At 38.8% G+C, this 22,638-nt stretch overlaps 1 protein-coding gene across 13 annotated transcripts in view; it reads left to right on the top strand.

The window, feature by feature from the left end:
* HMBOX1 (homeobox containing 1) overlaps window positions 1-22,638 on the top strand; it is a 137,793-nt gene that overhangs the window by 69,320 nt on the left and 45,835 nt on the right. For all 13 annotated transcript variants that reach the window (XM_081943796.1, XM_081943795.1, XM_081943791.1 and 10 more), the window contains 2 exons: window positions 11,267-11,746; window positions 14,717-14,802. In XM_081943796.1, the coding sequence (XP_081799922.1) occupies window positions 11,267-11,746; window positions 14,717-14,802 (566 nt within the window). The remainder of the gene's footprint in view (window positions 1-11,266; window positions 11,747-14,716; window positions 14,803-22,638) is intronic.

Below are 22,638 nucleotides of genomic sequence, written 5' to 3'. Positions count from 1 at the left end.
CATGAAACCATTAATAATCTGCTTACCTATATTGATGCACTGTCCCTATGTCTTTCTCTCTTTCATGGATATGCATGCCATTCAAATCTCTGGGCATTTCATGACTCTACTATGAATAACAAGAATGCATGAAGTTGAAAACTAAGAGCAGGACTTAGTATTTTGGTTGAAGCATTACATTTCCCAATAGATCTAAACTGTTGTGGGATTGACCATAGAGGTGAAGCCCTCATTCATGAGAATCAACTGGCATGTCACAACTTGGCAGAGATTTCGAAGTTCATTTTGTCATGAAATGAGGCTTTGGGAGATGGTTAGCTACCGCCTCGGCTCTTGAAAGGCACAGGCAGATGGTTATATATGTATCAAACTAGTATTTATGAAGCATTGGAAAAAATTTTGTTTCTTTTCAGATGATGTAAGCATTTTGTTTTTAGAAACCTCAGCATGAAGATTTTTTTTTTGTCTGTTAAGGGGGAAAAATCCTATTTTGCCATTATCAGCTTTTATAGATAAATATGATCAATGAGTGGAAGAAATACATTTTAACCAGAGGTTTGGTTTTATTTAAACAGTTAAGTATTTTGTATTGATATTTTTTTTAAAAAAAATAATGTGGCAGTGTCCTTCTCAGATGTTTTTCTCTGTTCCACTCATTCCCAGACTGTTGTCATTGGGAATTCTGGATTCCCAACATATCCGAAAGGACTAGCTTTTTGGGGTGGGGGATGGAGGAGAAGGCTGTAGCAACACTAAGCATTTTATATTCATGTCATATTTGATGTGGAATTACATAATTGAAGAATGTCTGCATTGGACACATTCAGTGGCTGTGCATTGCTTAAAGTGAGGTACCCCATTGCATTGTAGTTAAGGCCATGATTTTGCATGATGTCTGAAGGAATTATCAAGACCCAAAACTATGAAGTTGCTTCCTGCAGCTTTGTGACTTAATCAACTATAGTTATAGCCTGAGTTTCACTTCCAGAGGAGAGATGCCATATTATAAACACTGCTAGTGTAGAAAGTTAGCGCCCACCTCCTAGAAGAATGGAATATTTTGAGAAATATTAAAGGCAGAATATTATATTTCCCTAAAGCAGGGCTGTCCAAACTTTTTGCAAGGAGGTGAGGTGAGGTGAAAATGTGTGGGGCCGATCATTCAGCCTGACATTCTTTGAACCCTTAACATTAAATGCGAATTAACTACCGTATTTTTCGGAGTATAAGACGCACCAAGATTTTGAAAAGGCAAATTAAAAAAAAGTTTTTGCACTCTCCCCAAAATGGCCCATTTTTCACGAAAATGGGCCTTTTTTTAAAAAGAGCATGAATAGCCTTTAAGAGGCTTCTAGAGTGCTCCTGGGGGCTAGGGGGGGGGGCAAAGTTGAGCAAAAAATGGCCCATTTTTTGCTCATTTATGCCCTCCACAGCCCCCAGGAGCACTCTGAAAACCTCCTAAAGGCTATGCACAGCCATTTTGGTGAAGGGGGCAGAGTTTTGGGAGGCACAAAATGCTGTATTCAGTGTATAAGATGCACCCAGATTTTTAGCCTCTTTTTTGAGGGGAAAAAGATGCATCTTTATACTTCGAAAAATACGGTATTTTATGAAAGACTAAACAATTAACTCCAGTGGGGAGAAGAGGCTGCGGGCCGCTTGAAATTTGAAAAAGGGCCACATTTGGTCCCCGGGCCTCACTTTGGACATGCCTGCCCTAAAGGAGAAACATGTTTTTAAAGACAGAAAGCAGCTCCCTAGCCCCAGCAGATATTTGGTGCCCATTAAGAAAGACAGGGCCAGCCTATCTACAAGACAGAAGACTCCAGCTCTGGGATGATGGGATTAAGACATAACCTTCCAGGACCTAATAGGATTAACCCATCTAGCAGCAGAGCTCACCATATGGCACAATCTCCTAAAGACATTGCATCACCCAGCAAACTTCAATCAAGCATGGGAGCTCAGACAAACATGGCCCCAAGGAATCTGACAACAGCCAATGCTCTTGTCTGTGCAACATGTTCTTGCACAGGAACAGAAAGCTCAAATGCAAAGCCCAAGGAAAGGTATAAAAACCCTTCTCTCTCAACTCCATGTGTTCAGCTGCACGAGGACCATTGGTGCTTGGTGGTTCTGTCCACCATTAATCCCTCTTTCCAATCAGCCTCCAGTCTCTTTCTTGGAACTGAACCAGATGGATATTTCTTCCAATGCTATTATATCCCAAAAGTGCTTTTCAAAAGGCAACTGGATTTCCTTGGGTTTTTTCCTTCAAAACGACTCACCTCTGATCCAAGAAGTTTCTTCAGTTCATTGAAGAACTGAAGCAGTTTCTCGGATGAAAAGTGAAACATCTTCAAGGGAAAAACCCCCAAGAAAGTCCAATTGCCTTTTGAAAAAAGCACCTTTGGGACAACTGTGGACTCAACTGTTGACTATCTCCATAGATATTGCTAGTATGGAAAACCAATGTAGACAAATGTACTAAATTAAGATTTGTTTATTGAGTTAAGAATAAAAGCCTCTTCCACATACTGGCGCAATCCAAACTCAATGCTTATACCCCAATTCTCCATTATTTCTTGGATCTTAACTACCCTTTCAGCTCCTTCTCTGAAAACAAAACTCTGAAGGTAATGAGAGAGAGAATTTTTATTACAGTCACAGATCAGAATTATAGATAAAAGCACATTAAGATAAAATTAAGTAAAAAAAAAACAGGATAAAATATAATTAGTGGTGGTTTATCAATGAGCAATCAAAATCTGTCTAAATATATAAAATTTGGCTATGTTCAAGGAGACTGAATCATGTTGATCTGATAACATCCGTACATACAAAGGATCAGAATTTCCTAGGTATTTTATCAGGTAAGGAGTTTTAAGGTAGGTCCTAGCGTCCTTAGAGTGTACAATATAACAGGACAGGAGCAGTAGTTTCAATGGTCCTTTGAACACAGGATACATAGGGCACTTTCTTGTAACGGCCTTCCAAAATTGCTGACTATGAAGTTAGTTTTCCAACATTTCCTTGAACTGCAAGCCTTCTACTTCCTATTTGATGGATATCCCAGTCTTGTCCTGGCTTCTGGGATTTTTCTCCTCCTTCTATAGCCAATCTTTATGATACCCCCCCTCCATTGCATAGTTTCTCTGAGAGGTACATCTTTCCACTCCCACTCTGCACAATCTCTGATTGGGTTCTCTGTATCCACCCCCCCCCCCAAAAAAAAAGCAAATGTCCAGAGAAGAACAAGATTTCAGACTGGTTGGCCTTTTTTTGTGCCCTCCCACTGGCAAGCTTCGGTAGGTGCTGGTCAGCTCAGTGAGAAGGCTGGAAATGAGCAGTAAGACCACTCTAGTGGCAATTCACCCCTACTGTAAGAGGGTGAGGCCAGTACCCATGTAGAAGCGCCATGAAGAATACAAACAACTCTAAGAAATGGGGTGCCAATGATAGATTTTGAAAGCCCAAACAAAGTGGATTTTAAATCATTATTATTGCAGGACAGCTTGGTGTGAAGTGTGAAATCAACTTCTGCCTGGCAAAATAGTATCATGCAACCTAAAGCCCCAATTCCACTTAGTAGCTCAGGACTTCAAGGACTTCAAGACAAAAGAAAGCCTCTTTCATTCTATTATTCTGTTGCTATTCCATTCTTGCCTTGAGTTGTACAAGTTGTGTTGGCAAGCATTTGATTATGCTGGATTTATTTTCAGATGTCTCAGGCTGTTCTTATTAACTGTCATCACTTTGATCGAAAGTGCACAACAGATTTCTGCATTTGTAGCATCCTGCTTTGCATGCCTAAACAGAACATTTTGGAGAGGCAGCTGGGCAGACCCGGTCTGCTTTACAGTTTTAGTCTGAGTGTTGCTGGGGCTGAGCAGTTGTGAGAAGAGTCTGATGTCTAAACATCAAAGTGGGCTGAAGGGAGAAAAGTTAACAAGAGAGGATGTAAATATTTCCTTCAAAAAAACCCCACTCCTATGGCTATTTCAAGTTTACCTCTTCTCTGAATTACAATAATACAATACAATACAATAGTAGAGTTGGAAGGGACCTTGGAGGTCTTCTAGTCCAACCCCCTGCCTAGGCAGGAAACCCTATACCGTTTCAGACAAATAGCTATCCAACATCTTCTTAAAGACTTCCAGTGTTGGGGCATTCACAACTTCTGGAGGCAAGCTGTTCCACTGATTAATTGTTCTCACTGTCAGGAAATTCCTCCTCAGTTCTAAATTGCTTCTCTCCTTGATTAGTTTCCACCCATTGCTTCTTGTTCTACCCTCAGGTGCTTTGGAGAATAGTTTGACTCCCTCTTCTTTGTGGCAACCTCTGAGATATTGGAATAATGCTATCATGTCTCCCCTAGTCCTTCTTTCTCTTAAGCTAAACATACCCAGTTCCTGCAACCGTTCTTCATATGTTTTAGTCTCCAGTCCCCTAATCATCTTTGTTGCTCTTCTCTGCACTCTTTCTAGAGTCTCCACATCTTTTTTACATCGTGGCGACCAGAACTGAATGCAGTATTCCAAGTGTGGCCTTACCAAGGCATTATAAAGTGGTATTAACACTTCACGTGATCTTGATTCTATCCCTCTGTTGATGCAGCCTAGAATTCCTCTGATTGAGGCTGTTGCAATGAGCCTCTGACATAAAAATCTTCTCAGAAGGGTTAATCACCTTTGAATAAATCAAGATTAAGAAGAAACTCAACCACTTTGTTGAAATTAAGACAGCTTCTCATAGTAGCTAAGGTGACATTTCCAGGAAGCCAACACACAGGACAGAAGAGCACTGGCAACCTCTTGCTATTGTTCTGCTATATTTTGTCTACAACAACATGTACTGTACTGGCTCAAATCAGTATTAAATCCTAGTGGCCACATAGATAGATTTTGTCCATGACAATTTGTCCCTAACCTCATCCTTCATGTCTTCCAAAGTTGCATCAGTCATTGCTGTAACTGAGTCTATCCACCTTTCTTTTCTCTTCCTTCCACTTCCCCAACATTAAAGCCTTTTCCAGAGAGTGAGATCTTCACATAATGTGTCCAAAGTGGGATAATTTGAGCCTGGCTACTTGTGCCTTGAGTGAGAACTCTGGATTGATGTCTTCAACAATTTATTTGTTGGCTGTCCGTGGTATTCTTGCAAGTCCTCCAACGCCAAAGTTGAGAAGTATTAATACTCTTTCTATCCTGCTTACATAGACTGTTACTTGAAATTGTCTTGGGATTTCTTTTTAACAATGAAGAATGGACTAAATGCTTCCACCACCACCACTGTCATCAAAGATCAGTAAACATCATTAAAACAGTGGGATTTAATATAGTAATCCCTGAGTCTAAGATACTGTTACCACAATACAGTAAAAAAAAACACCCAATTCATCAAAAGCAAAAAAAAATCAAAACCAGAGGAAAACTTATCAATATATTATTCTCGTAATATTTCTTTGCCGTTGTTTATTTTATTCTATTATTTTATTTCTGTTCTGTTTGTACTCCTTTCCGTTTGTTTGTTTTTATTGTTGTAAGCTGCCTAGAATAGCCACACATCGAAGGTGAGATAAGCAGCAAATAAATTTAACAAATAAATCATGTAACCAATATACGGAACATCTTAAAAGTTTTAGTATTTTAATGGTAATTCGCTGATCCGAATGAGGACTGTCTCAGCTAGAGGGGAGAACCAGCTAGAAATACATTTTCAGCACATTTAATGAGTAGTTCTCACTTCTTCTGCGGCAAATAGATGGAGCAGAACTATAATAATTGCAGTTTAAGAAACAAGTCCACCAAAATTTCTTGATAGATGAATTTTGAAAGTCCCCAATCTCCATCACTGCTTTTAAAAATACGTATCTGCTCTGATTTAAGACAGACAAAAAACTTTAATGCAGAAATGTGAAAAGAAATTAAGAATCCTGGTTGGTTTCTAATTGTGAGAAAAACTTTTTTTTCCAGAGATGGTTAAATTTGACATGTTCCTGCTCTTCTAGTTTCATAAGTGGAATGACATTTTGCAAATCTGTACTGGTCTGCTTTTCGTTTATTGAATCAAAAAACAAATGACCAGATCCTGTTTTTTCTTTTTCTTTTTTAATGGGCTAATTCCTGCAAAGAAAAAAAACAGTTCACCCTTCTCCCATAAGAAACAAATTAAAGTAATACAATTAAAGTAGTTGTAGCAAATTAGAAGGGCTTCAAACACTATGTAGTGATAAACTGCTAATGGGGATGCATGTCCCTTAATTAACAAGAGCATCACATTATTCTTAAATGTCTGGTTGCAGAATTGCCTCCTAAATTGGCTTGTTAAACACAGGACACCTTTACATTAGGGATTTGCATGCAGTTTACAAGTAGAATTGCTGTGAGTTTAACTCTTCCATTAAAAAGGTAAGACATTGCTGGGAAGAGTGTGGTGGGTGTTGTCTTCTATCTCCACCATGCAATTTTCTTCTTGAATTTCTGAGTGCTTCAAAAGAGTAGGGCATCATTAAAAACTGGGATTCCTCTGTGGCTTGAAAAATGCTATTGTTGTGACAGCCTTGTTAAAAACAGTTGCACAGAATGCAGAATAGGTTCATGTCAGCACAGGTGGAAGAAGCAGCTAATTCTGTATCTGTAACACAGATACATAGTATTTATACACATTGTCCAAAATTGTGTCTTTGGAAATGGTAATGGGTTTCTCTCCTCCTAAAATAGTCATTTAAGAGTCAGCGATGTGTGTATACGTGTGCAAAATGATAGTGTTCAGAATTTAGATGACATTTTCTGATGAGTCTTTAACGTTCTAAGAGGAAACATGTCAAGCCACTATTAAAATTGCCAGTAACTCCAGCATCTTCATGTACTGTGTAATCCTATGCATGCTTTTGAAAAGAAGTTATTTTGGGGGGTGAGAGTAGGGGACTTAGAGTAAGTTTATTAAGGACAGCAGTCTATTATATGTTCATTTCTTTGATTTTCTACAATGGAACATTTTAGGGCTATGCAAGCACATTGGCTTCAAAGATCAAAAAGTGCTTCAGGAATGCCTGCTATTTCTTAAAGCAGTTGTGTATTTTTGGAAAATATGTACTTGTTCCTTGGAGAAACAGCAGCACCATAATCTCAAGATAGGATAGATTTTGTTTAAGTTATTGCAAACAAATGTCCTCCTAAGTCTTACATAGCTCTAGGACATTTTTTCCCTAACAGATATTGAGTCTGCTTATCCAAATTTTGTGGCCGAGCTTTGCTGCTAGTCATTGTCAAAATTCACAAAGTTGTTTTATTTTTACAAATTACAAAAGTAAAAGATAGCAGAATATATTAAAAATCTGTGTTTGTTTATCAAATGTAATTATCACAGCGATGGCAAACCTTTTTCGCCTCGGGTGCCAAAAGCATGCGCACATGCGCTATCGTGCTCGCTCATGTGCCCACCCCCATAATTTTATGCCTCCCCCCACACTGTGCCCCTTGTGCATGTGTGCATGACACCCCCTGCTGCTCCACGCATGCCACATGGTTTTCTTGGAGCCTGGGAAGGATGAAAACTGCCTCCCCTGCCCCCTCCCCCCCCGAGGCCCTTTGGAGGCCGGAAACGGACTGTTTTCTGACTTCTGATGGGCCCGGTTGGTCTGTTTTTTGCCCTCACCAGGCTCCAGAGGCTTTCTAGGAGCCTGGGGAGGGCAAAAAACAGGCCAACATGCAAACCGGAAGTCCGTTCCCGAAAATATCCGAAAATCAAGGCCAAAAATCAGCTTGCCAGTGTGCACATGGCTCCACGAAATGGCTCGGCGTGCCAACTGTGGCCTGCATGCCATAGGTTCGCCATCACGGAATTATCATAATACTTAATTGAGCAGATCACTTTCGTAAACATGATTTATATGTGTGTTTTTTCCTGCTTCTGCAATATAAGCAATATAACCTGCTTTTTTTTAACTAGTGCTACACCAGTTCAGATTCTGTCAAGCTTCAAATTTCCATTTCACTTACTTGCACTTAATGGCAATTGCCAATAAAGGATCAATCCATTCCATACTTTCACATTTAATGTTCCATTTTCAAAATGAATGAATTAAGTCCACAACTTCAACATGATACCTGGGAAAAGCAAAGTGCCTGCCTGTCAACTAATTTCTTTGGTTGCTGACAAAAGTTCCTATCTGTAAAGATTGTATTTGGTGAAGTGGGATTTTTTTAAAAAAATCTGTCCACAAGGATAAATTTTTACTTCTAGAAGATATATTTTTGAATCATGTTTAAAATAAAGAAAAAAAATGTGAAAGATCTGAATTCTGGCATTTTCATACTTTCTTTTGCCCTTTGCTAGTCTTTGTTATTTTAATTAAGTATGAAGTCATCACTTGTTTCTTCCATTACCCATTATTAGTTTTTGTTATTTTGTTATTAGTATATTGAAATAAATCACAAATTATATAGAATCCAGTTGATATGATATTATTTAAAGTGGCGTTCACAAAAATTCTGCAGTTTAATATCAGAACATACAAATGGGATATCATTTTTATGGATTTACATAGTGGGAAATTTTGGAAAGGCTTATCATGTTTTCTTAGAGTGGCTTTTTGCTTTTTGCTTTGCAAGAAGGGAGACGACACTCCTTGGTTGATTAATAAACTTTGTGTAAAAATCAGATTTTTGAAGGATTGAGAAATAGATCATTTTAAAAATGTTTCATCTTTTCCTATAAGAAAATTATTTGTTCCAATTTAAAAGTCCTCCAGAATTTATCACACACACACACACACACACACACACACACACAAACGCACACACATCATTGGAAAGAATGAAACAGTTGTGTTTCTCCAATAAATTACAGGGAATTATTTCCACTTATGAGTACTGTAATGTATTTGTGAGGGAGTTGTGACACCTTTGGTAGAGCACTTGCCATGTTGTCTTAGACTCAGCCTCACAGTGGAAGACTCCTTTTTAAGCTATATTGGCCATTAGTTATGTCCAGAAAAATGGTGTAAGATAACAAGCATCTTTGTATGAAACTACGAGTCCTCGCTACTGTTGTAGTCATTAGGATGGATATAGATTGTCCTTTTAGAACAACACATCTTTGGAATTTTGAGAATCGTTGAATGTTCAAAAACTGGCTGCCATTATGTCTTTATTCACAAAATGGCTGCCTAATTACCAAACCCATTATCACAACTGTGAAGTCTTGTTCCTTCCTCCTTTTCTTCTTGCTAATTCAGTGAGAATTTCTTTCCCATCCCAATTTCTTTTTTTCTTTTTTTTTCTGGACAGGGAAAACATATTCTCTCCAGCAACATGAGGTTGTAATCCAGCATTTTCTTTTTTTTTTTAAGAATAACTGAGAGGGTTGATTGAACCTAGAAATGTTTTAAAATAAAAGGACAAATTAGTGTTTATTTTATATTGTATTTTTAAGTCAGGAGGAGCTGGAAGATACCAGTTGCCTATCTCTGCATTAAAAAGTCTTCTCCAATCACTGCTTAGAATAAAATCACTTTCCGGCCATATCTGGAGATGGATGTAGAATTTCCAGAAACATTGTATATGAGAATATCCCCCCCCCTCCCACTTTTCCCCTTTGGTAGGGAAAATGAAATGTGTGGAAAAATGGAATTGTATGCAATAATTAATGTTGACTTAGCTTAGAGACTTAGCTTAGAAACTGTTTTGTGTGTAACAATTGCCTTATGAAAGTATATTCAGTATATATAACATTGGGTATAATAATATGTGTCTATTGAATGAATTGGTTTTTAATCTACAAATGGAGATACAAATTGCTGAGTTCTAAGAAATGTAGTACTTAAATTTTTCCTCTTTAGGAGAGACAGACAGGTAGCAACAACAGAATTTTGGCCATAAGAAGCTATCAGGATAGTGGTATAACAAATACAACAATGTATTTGGGATGGTTTCCACCACTGTAGTAAACCAATATGGAAAACATAACATAATTTCACGAGAAAGAGAGAGAGGGAGGGAGGGAGGGAGAGATCCAATGTTCAAAAATACATTTTGTCTTATTATCTTTGGATATTTTGGAGACTTTCAGAGTTATTTACTTTTTCACATTTTCATTTATTTCTTGTCTTAATGTCAGTGTTTCCAAATATAGTATGATATGATTTATATGCTATCTAAAATTAAACTATTTTTTTAATCTTAAAAAATAATACACAAAAAAAGGCCTTAAGATTTAAAAACAGAGGAAAACTGTTTTCTGGTGTTGTTCCCCCCGCACCTGTTTTTTAGGGATAGAAGAGATAGAATTTAGGGATAGATCTAGAGATTGAATTCTATGTTTGTGTCCATAGCTTTTGCAAGATATGCTTCTTTACAATTCTCTTTCTATTACCATCTCATCTTCTGTTCCATGTAATGTCAAAGTTTGAATGATTTTCCTCAGTATATTGGATTATTGCTTTACTTATAATTTCATGATATTCTTCTGCTGCTGGGCACACGTCTTTCTTTTTAAAAATGTATATTTTATTGATTAATTCTAATATTTATTTTGAAGGACTTTGGATGGAAAATTGACTTAAAATGTTAATACAAATAAAACAACATTGCCTCTGAAATTGTGGGATGTTGCAAAATCAGGTTACCGTATTGATGTGGGAACTTGCTTTCAAAAAAAGGAGGTCAGTCCTCTATTGATAATTATTGATTTCAAGAAGCTAAACTAAAATATAATGTACAGTATGAAATGTACAATTAACAATGACAAATGTCTACCTGCAGGCTTATAATTCTAAATAAACAGACATACAAATAAAAAGAATAGGAACAGAATAATGCAGTCAAATCTCTGATCCGGCTTGCTCAACATTGCCTAATCTGTCAACAGCTCCCTGGGATTTCAGATGCAAGATTTTATGTATTTATTTTATATATTTGTTCATTTTCTATATTTCCTAGGCTTATCAGGGTGATTGAACAGATTAACACTAAGGCATCCTATATACAAGAGAGTTGTACTATCATGGGGATATGGGCTTTCTGGAGTGGAAAAACAGGAATAGGAAAATATGGTAGAGGAAGAGAAACTCTTAGTTTAAAAACAATCAATCATTGAATAATAAATATGCCTGACATGTGGCTCATTCTGATGAGTGGGTAGAATATCTTTGTGCTTTATCAGAGTATAGTGGCTGATAGTATTGTATGCTGAGGAGAGAAACTGCATCTACATTTAGTGGAACTGCTTAAATGAAATATGTTTTTCATCTTTTCCTCCCTAGTCTGCTGGAAACCATGTTTCACTACACAGATGAACCCAGATTCACCATAGAGCAAATAGATCTACTTCAACGCCTGAGGCGTACTGGTATGACACGCCACGAAATCCTCCATGCTTTGGAAACCTTTGACCGTCTTGACCAGGAACATAGTGACAAGTTTGGGCGGCGGTCTGCCTATGGGAGTGGATCCTGTAGTAACAGCACCAACAATGTTCCAGCGTCTTCCTCTACAGCCACAGCTTCCACGCAGACCCAGCACTCTGGGATGTCCCCATCTCCAAGCAACAGTTATGATACCTCCCCACAACCTTGCACTACCAATCAAAATGGGAGGGAGAGTAACGAGAGGTTGTCTGCCTTCAATGGGAAGATGTCGCCTACACGTTACCCTCTGGCAAATAGCATGGCTCAAAGGTCATATAGCTTTGAAGCCTCTGAGGAGGACTTGGATGTAGATGATAAAGTAGAAGAATTGATGAGGTAGGCAAAGTTGTATATTATGGATGAAGAATTAGCCATTCCCAACTTCTTTCTCTTCCCGTTCCCTGCAAAGGCACTTCATGGGGTTGGATAGTTCTGAATTACTTTGTTTACTTTTCCAGATCAAAGCTTAGTTGTCTTAGGCCAGTTGGATTGAAGGGAGAACTTAGCTCTTTGTTCATCTGGTGCATTCTCCACAGCCTTAGTTTGGATTTGGATGATTATCTAATGCAAAAACTGACATGGGGAAACTACCAATGAGTGACACTTCTGACATGGCAACTAATCATTTGAACCCTTGAATGCATTGCTTAGGTGCAGAAAGGTTCAAGCATAACAGTTTCCCCAACCTAGTGGCTTTCAATCATCCTCTATTAGAATAGGTCAAGAAAAGCTGTTGTGGGGATCTTTTTTGGTTTAATGAAGAAAATAGATACTCCAAAATAGAATTCTGATTCCAAGCACTGGGCTTGGAAGACAGTTGCTTTGTGTAGTTTAGCAGAATATAGGCCAGGAGTGAATATGGGTTTTTAAAAGACCCAATGTGTCTACATTATTATATAAGCAAATAATCAGACATACTTAAGAAAAAAACCCCCACAGTTGTTTGGATTAATATATGAGTCAGCAATAAAGTAATATGTATTGGCTATAATTATGCAAACTCTAAAATTGAACTCAGCATATGTATGTATGTATGTATGTATGTATGTATGTATGTATTGTGTCACAACTCCTGGTATGCCCAAATATGGGAGGGAACACACTGCTTTCCCTTTCTGTCCTTCGGCTCACTCCAGGAGACCATCCAGGCAGAAAACCATATTTTTAATGTTGCCTTTGTTATATCTGTGTTGTATTTGTGCTGATAAATAAATAAAGGGAGACTAGTATAGATCTATTTCAAGCTATTTAGCTCTCATTAGCTAGCCATACCCTTACTGGGATTCGAACCTGGGCTGTATTACATATTAGGCAGATGTGTTAGCCACTAAGCCACAGGCTCTCCTCCTTTATCAACTAAGCCAGGGAAATAGGTATGTACCAGGGGTTGTGGCACATACCTATTTCCCTGGCTTAGCTGAGGAGAGCCTGTGGCTTAGTGGCTAACACATCTGCCTAATATGTAATACAATCAGTTTCAAATCCCAGTAAGGGTATGGCTAGCTGATGAGAGCTAAATAGCTTGAAATAGATCTATACTAGTCTCCCTTTATTTATCAGCACAAATACAACACAAATATAACAAAGACAACATTAAAAATATGGTTTTCTGCCTGGATGGTCTCCTGGAGTGAGCCGAAAGACAGAAAGGGAAAGCAATGTGTTCCCTCTCATATTTGGGCATACCAGGGGTTGTGACACAATACATACCTATTTCCCTGGCTTAGCTGATAAAGGAGGAGAGCCTGTGGCTTAGTGGCTAACACACACACACACACACACACACACACACACACACACACACATATTACCCACACCAGAGTATCATATTTATGCACATTAAATTGTATTTTACATGGTTTATCTGATTTTGCCAGAATAAAAAGAAACAAAGAATCGAGGAAGATAATGCTTAAATTTAGAATTACTTTTAAGACTGAAGGTACTACTGAAGTATGGTTTTCACTCAGTTATAAAAGAATGAAAATGTAAAGAATTTTGATGTGCTATGGATGTGACTTTTACTTTTTGGCCATGCAATGTTGGAAAAGCAGATTTATATATCTATTGACTGCTTCACCACACCAGTTACTAAAATTGGGGTCTATTACTTCTGTTTATTACTCAGCAAAGCATGTTTTCTACCCAGTGTCCATTCTCACAAATCCATTCTAATTAGTTTCATAGTGAATATTGCTTCTTTTCCTAGCATTGAGAAAATGAACAGTGATAATTAGGATAGATTTAATAGTCTAGAGCAGATAGATTTATGAGAAGTAATTATGAAATAGCCAATTCTGTCTTCCTGACTTGTTTGTGGAATTTCTTGCTCCATTTTGCTTCTCACTCCCACAGACTCCCATTCATACAGACCAGCTTTATGTTCTGCTTTGCACTGATGTGTGCAACACATGAGCCACAGTGGTGCAGTAGTTAGAATGCAGTCCTGCAGGCTACTTCTGCTGATCACTGGCTGCCAGCAGTTTGGCAGTTCGGTTCTCACCAGGTCAAGGTTGACTCAACCCTCCATCCTTCTGAGGTCGGTAAAATGAGGAGCCAGAATGTTGGGGGCAATGTACTGACTCTGTAAACCGCTTAGAGGGGGCTGTAAAGCACCGTGAAGCGGTATATAAGTCTAAGTGCTGTTGCTATATTCTTTAGTTCCCCTTAATGAATTTCAGAGTAGCTGTTCATTGAGTGACGCGCGTGTGTTGGTTGTAGGAAGATACTAATTGCAGTACCACAGATCTCCACAAAATAAAGAAGATGGGGTAGAATCATTCTATGTGTAACACCAGACACATTTAAATTGTCCCTGCTTCTAATAAATTTAATAAATAAACAAAATAACCTTTGCTTTAATAATTGAAGCAATAATTTAATAATTTGCTTCAGGTACAATCTGGTTCTTAAATCTAGGTGTCAATGTGGTTTGCTGTGATTTCTCTCCTTTCAGCAATATTTCCTTTGTGGGAGCCTCATTTAATGATAGAAACTGTTACTGCTGCCGTTTCCCCTCCTCCCACCCCCAAGATGTTAGTTGCAGAGATTTATTCATCCCCTGTAATGAAACTTTGTATATTCCATATGGCTTGCATGAATTTATACAGACCGCGGCTCATCCATTTTCCTTGTATGCTTTGATCCACCAGTGACACTGATTAAAAGAAATGTCTGCTGGCAAGGGCAATATATCAACCCCCTCCCCATCATCCACCACAAATGCATCTTCAAATTCCACTTTGGTCCTCTCTCTCTGTCTCTCTCTCTCTCTTTTTATTTTTCTAACTCCACACATTTTGATAGGAGGGACAGCAGCGTGATAAAAGAGGAAATCAAAGCCTTCCTGGCCAACCGGAGGATTTCTCAAGCAGTTGTTGCACAGGTTACAGGTAAGAGCTTGAAAATGTCACCTTTTCTATTCTGAAGTGTTGCTACATCATCTTGCTCATTTGCTGGTTAGTGCAGGTGTTGGCATATTGCGAGGCATTCTGCATTGCAGTACATATCTGTCAGGGTAGTTATAATATATGCCTTTGATTTAATATCCATTGTCATACATGTCATGAAACTTCCTCAGTGAATCAGTGCTTTTATTCCCCTTCTCTAATACTGCCTGATTTTTTCCTCAGCCCCCCTCCATTCAATGGTTCATACTAGCAGGATTTTCCCCCTATAATATTGTAATAAGTATCAAGTGCTTTTGAAATGGCTTTTTAAAAAATTCTAAAAGTCACATGTGGTGATCTTGTTTCAGTGTAGAAAAGTGCATCCTTTCGACTAGCTGATTTAAGGAAGACATAAGCTCAGTTCACAAGACATTTACCTGGAAAAGTTTTTAATTATACTTGGTATATTACATCCATAATTTGACCTTTCTACTTAAGCTATGTGGGTAATACTACTCCCGCACACACTTGGTTTCTCAGTGCTTACCTTTTACAGATAGTCCCCTGGTTAAGAATGAGTTCTGTTCCAAGGTCTGTCCTTAAGTTGAATTTGTATTTCAGCCGGAACTATATTATTGTATAATACTGTGTAAGTGAATATTGTGCAATGACCTTGAAATATTTTATATTTAATTTGAATCATTGTCTATTTAATTTAAATTTTGCTATAATAGGTTGTATCTTTAAACAATGTGTTCTTACCTGATGACTTGCTTGATTTGCAATATTCATATATAATAAAGATGTTGTACAAATACAATGTGCAGACATATGTAGTATATGTAGAAGTCTTTAAGAAGATGTTGGATAGCCATTTGTCTGGAACGGTATAGGGTTTCCTGCCTAGGCAGGGGGTTGGACTAGAAGACTTCCAAGGTCCCTTCCAACTCTGCTATTGTATTGTATTGTATAGTAATTTTACCTTTGTATTCCACCTTTTACTCTAGGATTTTAAGCTAGCATACACAGTTTCATCCCATGTTTTCCCCATAATTTCTAGTGTAGTGATGATCCAAAATGAACTCAGTAAGCTTCCTAACTTTGGAGGAATTTGGATATTCTCAGTATTAATACAACATTTTAACTATATGAAACTTGGTCCTCCAAGTGGAGACTCTTTAAATAAACTGATCCCCATTTATAAAAACACATTGTTGAAATAGTTATTTCCAATCAGTTCAAAACTTCAGGAAGAAGAGAGAAAATTCTCTGTATAAGGGGACTTACTCAGATGAGTACATGTTTTAAATTCAGATTTAATGTCCAGTTCAATTTCCTGTGCATCTAATTTAAAAGTAGCAGTGCTAAAAAAAATCCCTCTCCCAATTAATGTAGGTAATACTGGTCTACATGGATCAGTAATCTGACTTAATAAATCCATTGCTTACTTTGCTACTGACAGCGCTTATGTTTTGAGGCATCTCAAAAGAAGGTGTAATCTAAGAATTATCTGTAGTTGCCTTTGTTTGATTTTGTTGCATGGTTAATTCAAAAGTTGACATTCTGTAAAACAAGTTAGAGAGCTTTGGTGACTAGTAATTGGAGTGATTGGAATGAGATTGTTGCTGCCTTCTGAGCTTAGAATTTGTTCAGGTAGTCCTCAGCTGATGACCGTTCTTTAATAATAGTTCAAAGTTACAATGGCCTTGGAAAAAGTGACCTACAACCTATCTTGACCATCATATCACCCCCGCAGTCACATGCAATTCAGGTTCTTGGCAACTGGCTTGCAATTATGACAGTTGCAGTGTTTTGTGATTATATTATCGCAATTCACAGCCTTCCCAACTGGCTTCTGACAAGCAAAATCAATTGGGGATGTCAGATTCGTTTTAACAACTACATGAGTCACTTAATAACCATGTGATTCATTTAACAACTTTGGTAAAAAAGGGTCACAAAATCATGTCTGGCCACCTGACGACTTGTTAATGACCACATCACTTAGCGATCAAAATTCCATCCCAATTGTGTAAGTCAGGGACTCTTTGCTACTTTATCAGAATGACTCCTCAAATATCAGCGGTTAACATGGCTAAGCTTATATTGACTATGGCCTACCAGCATTCCTTTTATGGCCCCCTGAATGGGTGAGGCCAAAAAAATTGTCCCAGTCGTTCATTTTTGGAGGAACTGAGGAAGATTTTAAGGACAAATTGCATGCTTTAAACCTTACAGAACTAAGGATTAGTATCTGTAGGCCACAGAAATAATTTCTCAAGTATGCATCAGGTATCTATATGTATAATGTATATGATGCATATTTTTATATGCAGTTGATATAGAGAGAATTACTTATGAACAGTTGTGAATTTCAAATTTCCATTTTCAAAGTAGGTAGAGGGATTTTCCTTTACTCTAATCTCTTCACTTTTATTTCTTCCAAATCTCTCATTAACATATAAAATGTTGCAGAAAACAATAGCTGATATTGTAGTAACTTAAAAAGCTGGCTGGTGTTCTTCTCCAACAGCTTCCAGGATAATTTAGAAATGAAGCAATATCACCACAGTTAGGGGAATAAACACATGACTTACAACAGTTCATTTAGTGACTGTTCAAAGTTACAATGGCACTTCAAAAAGTGACTTATGACCAGTTTTCATACGCTTGCAGCCTCCCCATGGCCACATGATCAAAATTCAGATGCTTGACAGATGGTTCATGTTTATGATGATTGCCGTGTCCCAGAGTCATGTGATCAGCTTTTGCGACCTTCGGACAAGCCAAGTCAATGGAGAAGCCAGATTCACTTAACAACTGTGTTAATAACAACTGCCGTGATTCACTTAACAACTGTGGCAAGAAAGCAAAACTCACTTAACAAATGTCTCACTTAGACTTACCAACATAAATGTTGGCCTCAACTTTTGGCCTCAACTATGGTTGTAACTTGAGACTACCTGTTCAAAGTTACAATGGCACTGGAAAAAGTGACTGATGCACATTTTTCACAGTTACAACTTTTGTAGCATTGATCATATGATCAAAATTCAAGTGCTTGGCATCTGGTTCATACTTATGACCATTGCTGTGTCCCAAGGTCATGTGATCATGTCAGATCACTCTGACAAGCAGAGTCAATGGGGAAGCCAGATTCACTTAACAACTGGGTTAATAACTTTATCAGTGGCAGTGATTCACTTAACAACTGTGGAAAGAAAGGTCATAAAATGGGACAAAACTCACTTAACAAATATCTTACTTAACAACCAAAATGTTGGGGTCAATTATGGTCATAAGTCGAGAACTACCTGTACAGCATATACAGAGAGGATAGGGAATCTATAATCCCCCAGACTTTAGTCAATTGCCTCTCCTATCCAGTGACGTGCGGTGAGGTTTATGGCTGGTGAGGGTGGTGACGTCATCAGGAAGGCGGGGAATGGGACCATGTGTGCTGGAGGCTGAGGCTGCCTCAGCCTCCAGCACACATGATCCCATTCCCCGCCTTCCTGAGCGCGCTCCTACGGCTCGCGCTCCGCGATCCCCAACAGCAGCTGCTTTTCAGTGCTTTTCTGTGCGTCTGGCGTTTAGGACATCCAGCTATCTACCTAAACGCCAGACGCACAGAAAAGCACTGAAAAGCACTTCGCCTCCAAGCCACTTCGTCTTGATGACATCGCCGACATCGCTGCTGGGCACAGCTGGCCGGAGGTAACCAGAGTGGCGCCGAGGGGGCCGGGCGGACGAAAGAGCGAGCGAGCGAGCGATGGAGGATCAGGTAGCCTGATCCTCGGTCGCTCGTCCGCCGGACTGCCTCGGCGCCACTCTGGCTACCTCCGTCCATCTGCGCATGGCAGCTGCGGTAACGTCATCAAGCCCCTGCCACTTCTGGACGTCTATTGCAGTCGCGAGGAGCGACAAAGTACAGCGGAGGCAGGAAGGTTATTGGCGCTTCCGAGAATCCTCCTGCCTCCGCCGGTTGCCCAGCTGGCACCGCCCCACACGCGCTCCTCCTCCTCCCTCCTCTTCCTCTTATATATATGAAACTCCTTCGTGGATATTATTATTATTATGTATTATTATTTCATGATGAGAGGTGAGGCTCTGCCTCCCCTGCCTCCCCTGACCGCACGGCCCTGCTCCTATCATCTTTCATAATAATCCCTGCTGCAGCTGTATAATAGGCCTAACAATATTTCTCTGCCTGGAAATGCCAACTAGTATTATATCTCCAGAGTGATTTCTGCAAAAATGCAGAGTACTGAGATGGTCTTTGAAATTCCCACTTTGGAAGCCTTGCAGCTTATTTTGGTTATACGTTGCTCTTTGAATTTGTGATATAAGTGTGTAGAATATTTTTAGTTCGTGTTCCTTGCCGTTCAGAAGAAGATAATGTTCAGTTAGGCCATAATTAGTGCCTTTGTTTCCTATGTGCCAATCATGTAAGTAAATAATAAGCAGAGTGTTTTCAGAAGTGAAGGATTTACTGTTAACATTCAAATTATTCAACACTTGAAGGCAGACTTTTAGGCATTCCTGGTCAAATTTAATATTTCAGTGAATACCCAGGTGAACAGAAGCTGACACATCCTGTACATGGGGCATAGTTAAACACAACATCTTTCTGCAGATTTAAATGCATATTTATTATTTATGCTCAGTTGCTGCAGATTCATAATAAGAAAGTTATGTGTAAGGCTGTGCAGAAGCTTGGACCTCATTTAGTCAATGCTTTGTAATGCCTCTTTTGGCAAAACAAGTTTCAAACTACTGTATTACCTTTAGTCATTAAGATCCTTTCTATTCTTGCTTTTGGAATTTTTGTCCCTCTTCTTTGGATACTCTTCTAACTCAGAAATATTCTTAAATCTTCCCCCTTTTTCAATAACAATCAACTGTGGGGACTGCAAAGACCACTTCAAAACCCTGGTGAAAAATATCCACCCTCTTTTTGTCTTCAGTTTTCTTCACTGACTTAAATGCTTCATTTCTTTTTCTCCAAGTGTTATCTCACATGGTTGTGGTTGAACAGTTCAATCTTTGTTTTATCAGTCCAAAGCACTTTGTTCCAAAATGTTTCCAACTTATCAAGGTTTCCTTTTGCATATTTTAAAATACAATTTCTGTGATGAGGTCAGAGAAAAGATTTCCTTCGGTCAACTCTCTTGATACAATTCTTTGCTCTGTAGGCAACAGTGTACTGGGGACAGTTAAACTCTTCAGCAAATCGTGATCCTTGGGATCTCTTTTGCAAATCTTGACAGGTTCCGGGTAGCTCCCACAATTTTTCTTGATCTTCCAGTTCTGCCTTGACTTCGTTAATTCCATGGAACTTCCTTCCCCTCCTTCTCTACGTTACCAACCAATTGTTCTCCTGAATGTGAAGGAGTGATTGTTATGAATCAGAACTGATAATGACAAGTTCTGAAGAAGATGACAAGCTGAATTTTTTAAAAAGGAACATTCCATGATTTTTCAGCCTCGCCATGCCAGTCATGCAGTATTTTCCATTCTACTTTTCTGTACTCTTTTGCAAATTGCTGAAATATGCTTATTCTTAATTACCTTGGAGAGGCTTTAGAAATCTCTTTGCTGCAATTACCTTGCAGAAAGTCAGCAAGGGTGAAGCCTGGATTCTCTCTTTGCTCAAAATCCAATCCTCCACATCCAAACCTGATGTGAGTCTGGTCAATTTCACTGTCCTCCCCTCACCATTGAGGAGTGAGGAAGAGAGTGTGGAATGACCACGAAACCTAGAGCACTTTCTGCTACATAGAAGAACTCTGAGAAAAGGGAAAGTCTGCTTTAGCTTCAGATTTATAGGGGGCAGAAAAGGTTCATTCATCCAATTGCCCTGCATGAACATGATTACCAGCAAGGTGTCCTCAGACACTGCTGAGGCCATCCTGCCACTGCTCATGAATGCCATGATAAAGAATAGTTCTGTCTTCTAGCTGAGACTCAATATCAGGAAGAAAGGATGCCTGCCAGGCTACCACTGGGCCATCTGAACTCTTTCAGTAGAGGAAGGGAAAAGAACTTACTTGTCCTCTATTGTCTCTCCTTGACTACAGTTGTTTAATGCTGCATATTGTCACTGCCTGCTAGTCAAAACTAGCATAGGTTATAGAGAAGCTGTTACTAAAAGTTTGCTGTAATTCTTATTTTCTCCTTTGCAATGGAAATACTAGCCTCCACAAGATTACTCTTTTCCCTAACCAAAACTGCAAGAAATGGAAGAAAATAGCTCCCTAAAAGAAGTGTCCGGTCTGTCTAGCAGCCAATATACAAATGGCCATGAAGGTGAGGAATTCAGCAGCCACATCTAAGGAGTCAGTTCTGCAAAAGGCCAATTGGAGCTCAAGATATTGTTGACTTACATATTATTGTTGACACAAAGCTTCTCTTCCATGGATCATGAATTACCCAGAAGGAGGGGCTGGAGCTAACATAAAAGGGGAAACGACCTTGGGCCGCTCTAACATCAGACGTGGCAATATGGAATTTCTGAGTGAGGACACATCCTCAGCAAATAGTCTCTGCTGACATCTTCATTCTCTGCTTTCTTTTTCTATGACTCTTCTACTCTTTTCTCTCTTCTTTGCACCCTTTTAGTGTCTCTCCTCTGCCAGAATCCTATCCAACTGTTTCCCTTTCTCACCATTTGCTTTCCAGATAGTTTCCCTATCTCCATCCTGACTTCCAGCACTGGATCCCATCTTCTTTTTCCCTATTCCTGATCCTATTCTCCCCAAGTTCAGCAAAATATAAGAGCTATAAGGGTTTCAAAGGAAGTTTGAGGAGTAACCTCTGTCTTGGGAGGAGGGAGGATGCTGAGGGTTAGTAGACGTCTAAGGATGCCGGATGCAAAGCATGTCAGCAAACTAGACCATTCTGGATGAATCTTACCTACCAGTTTATTAGGACTCTCATTCAAAATATAAAGAGACATTCTTGTTCTTATTGATGACTTTCCTGGAAGGATTAAAAGTAGGAGATGGATAGAGAAAAAAGCCCCCAAAGCTATCAAATAAAAATGCATCTAAAATAAAAAGGGACAAAGTTGGTATTTTTGTCACATTAAAAATAATTGTATGATTATTGTATAAAGGGGTCCTATGTAGAAGAAATCCTGCGTAGAACTGCTAATATGGAAGCTTTGTTTGCCTGTTTGTTATTCTTTTTAGAAACTATATTTTTGGGTTTGGGTAATGAGATAAACAAGACTGGGCTGGGCACGGTGTTATTAATATACAGATAAGGCAAATGACAATATGAACAGCTAAGAATAGCTTGCACAGAACACTCAGTCATGGTTCAGCTCTTTCTTTAGTGCTTGCTCCCTCTAAAGGTCAGATTGGAGAATAACACATGTTGGGAGCAGAAAGTGGGAGATAGAATTATAGGCTCCTTTACAGGAATTCAGTATAATCAGTGCCAAAAAGAATTGTGTGCAGAAGGGAACTTTTAAATTACTATTTTAAAATTGATGGGAAAGTAAAATTTAAAATGAACATTGAAATATGCTTTAAAGGAAAGCGTCTCCTCAAATGTGAATTTTATAAAACATTTAACCCTGTTCATTATCAAAAGCGCTCTCCCTGTTCAGTCTCAAGAGGGAGGGGGCTGAGTGACTAAAAGAACTTCCCCTCCAGATGTGTGGTCTATTTATTATGGGAAATGTAGTCCTGAAAGATAGTACATTGTGGTAGAGTTCTGTTACACTGACTATGCTCTCTTTATTTGAAAATATGCTGAGATGTGGTCACATGTGCCAACACCTTATGTGTTTCTCAGTTCCCTCTTTTCCCCCCACTACAAAATGCATAAATT

The sequence above is a fragment of the Natrix helvetica genome (genome assembly GCF_964273705.1).
Source record: "Natrix helvetica genome assembly, chromosome: 2".
NCBI classification, from domain to species: domain Eukaryota; kingdom Metazoa; phylum Chordata; class Lepidosauria; order Squamata; family Natricidae; genus Natrix; species Natrix helvetica.
The sequence above is the reverse complement of the archived record's forward strand: the minus strand, read 5'-3'. Positions and strand labels throughout refer to the sequence as shown.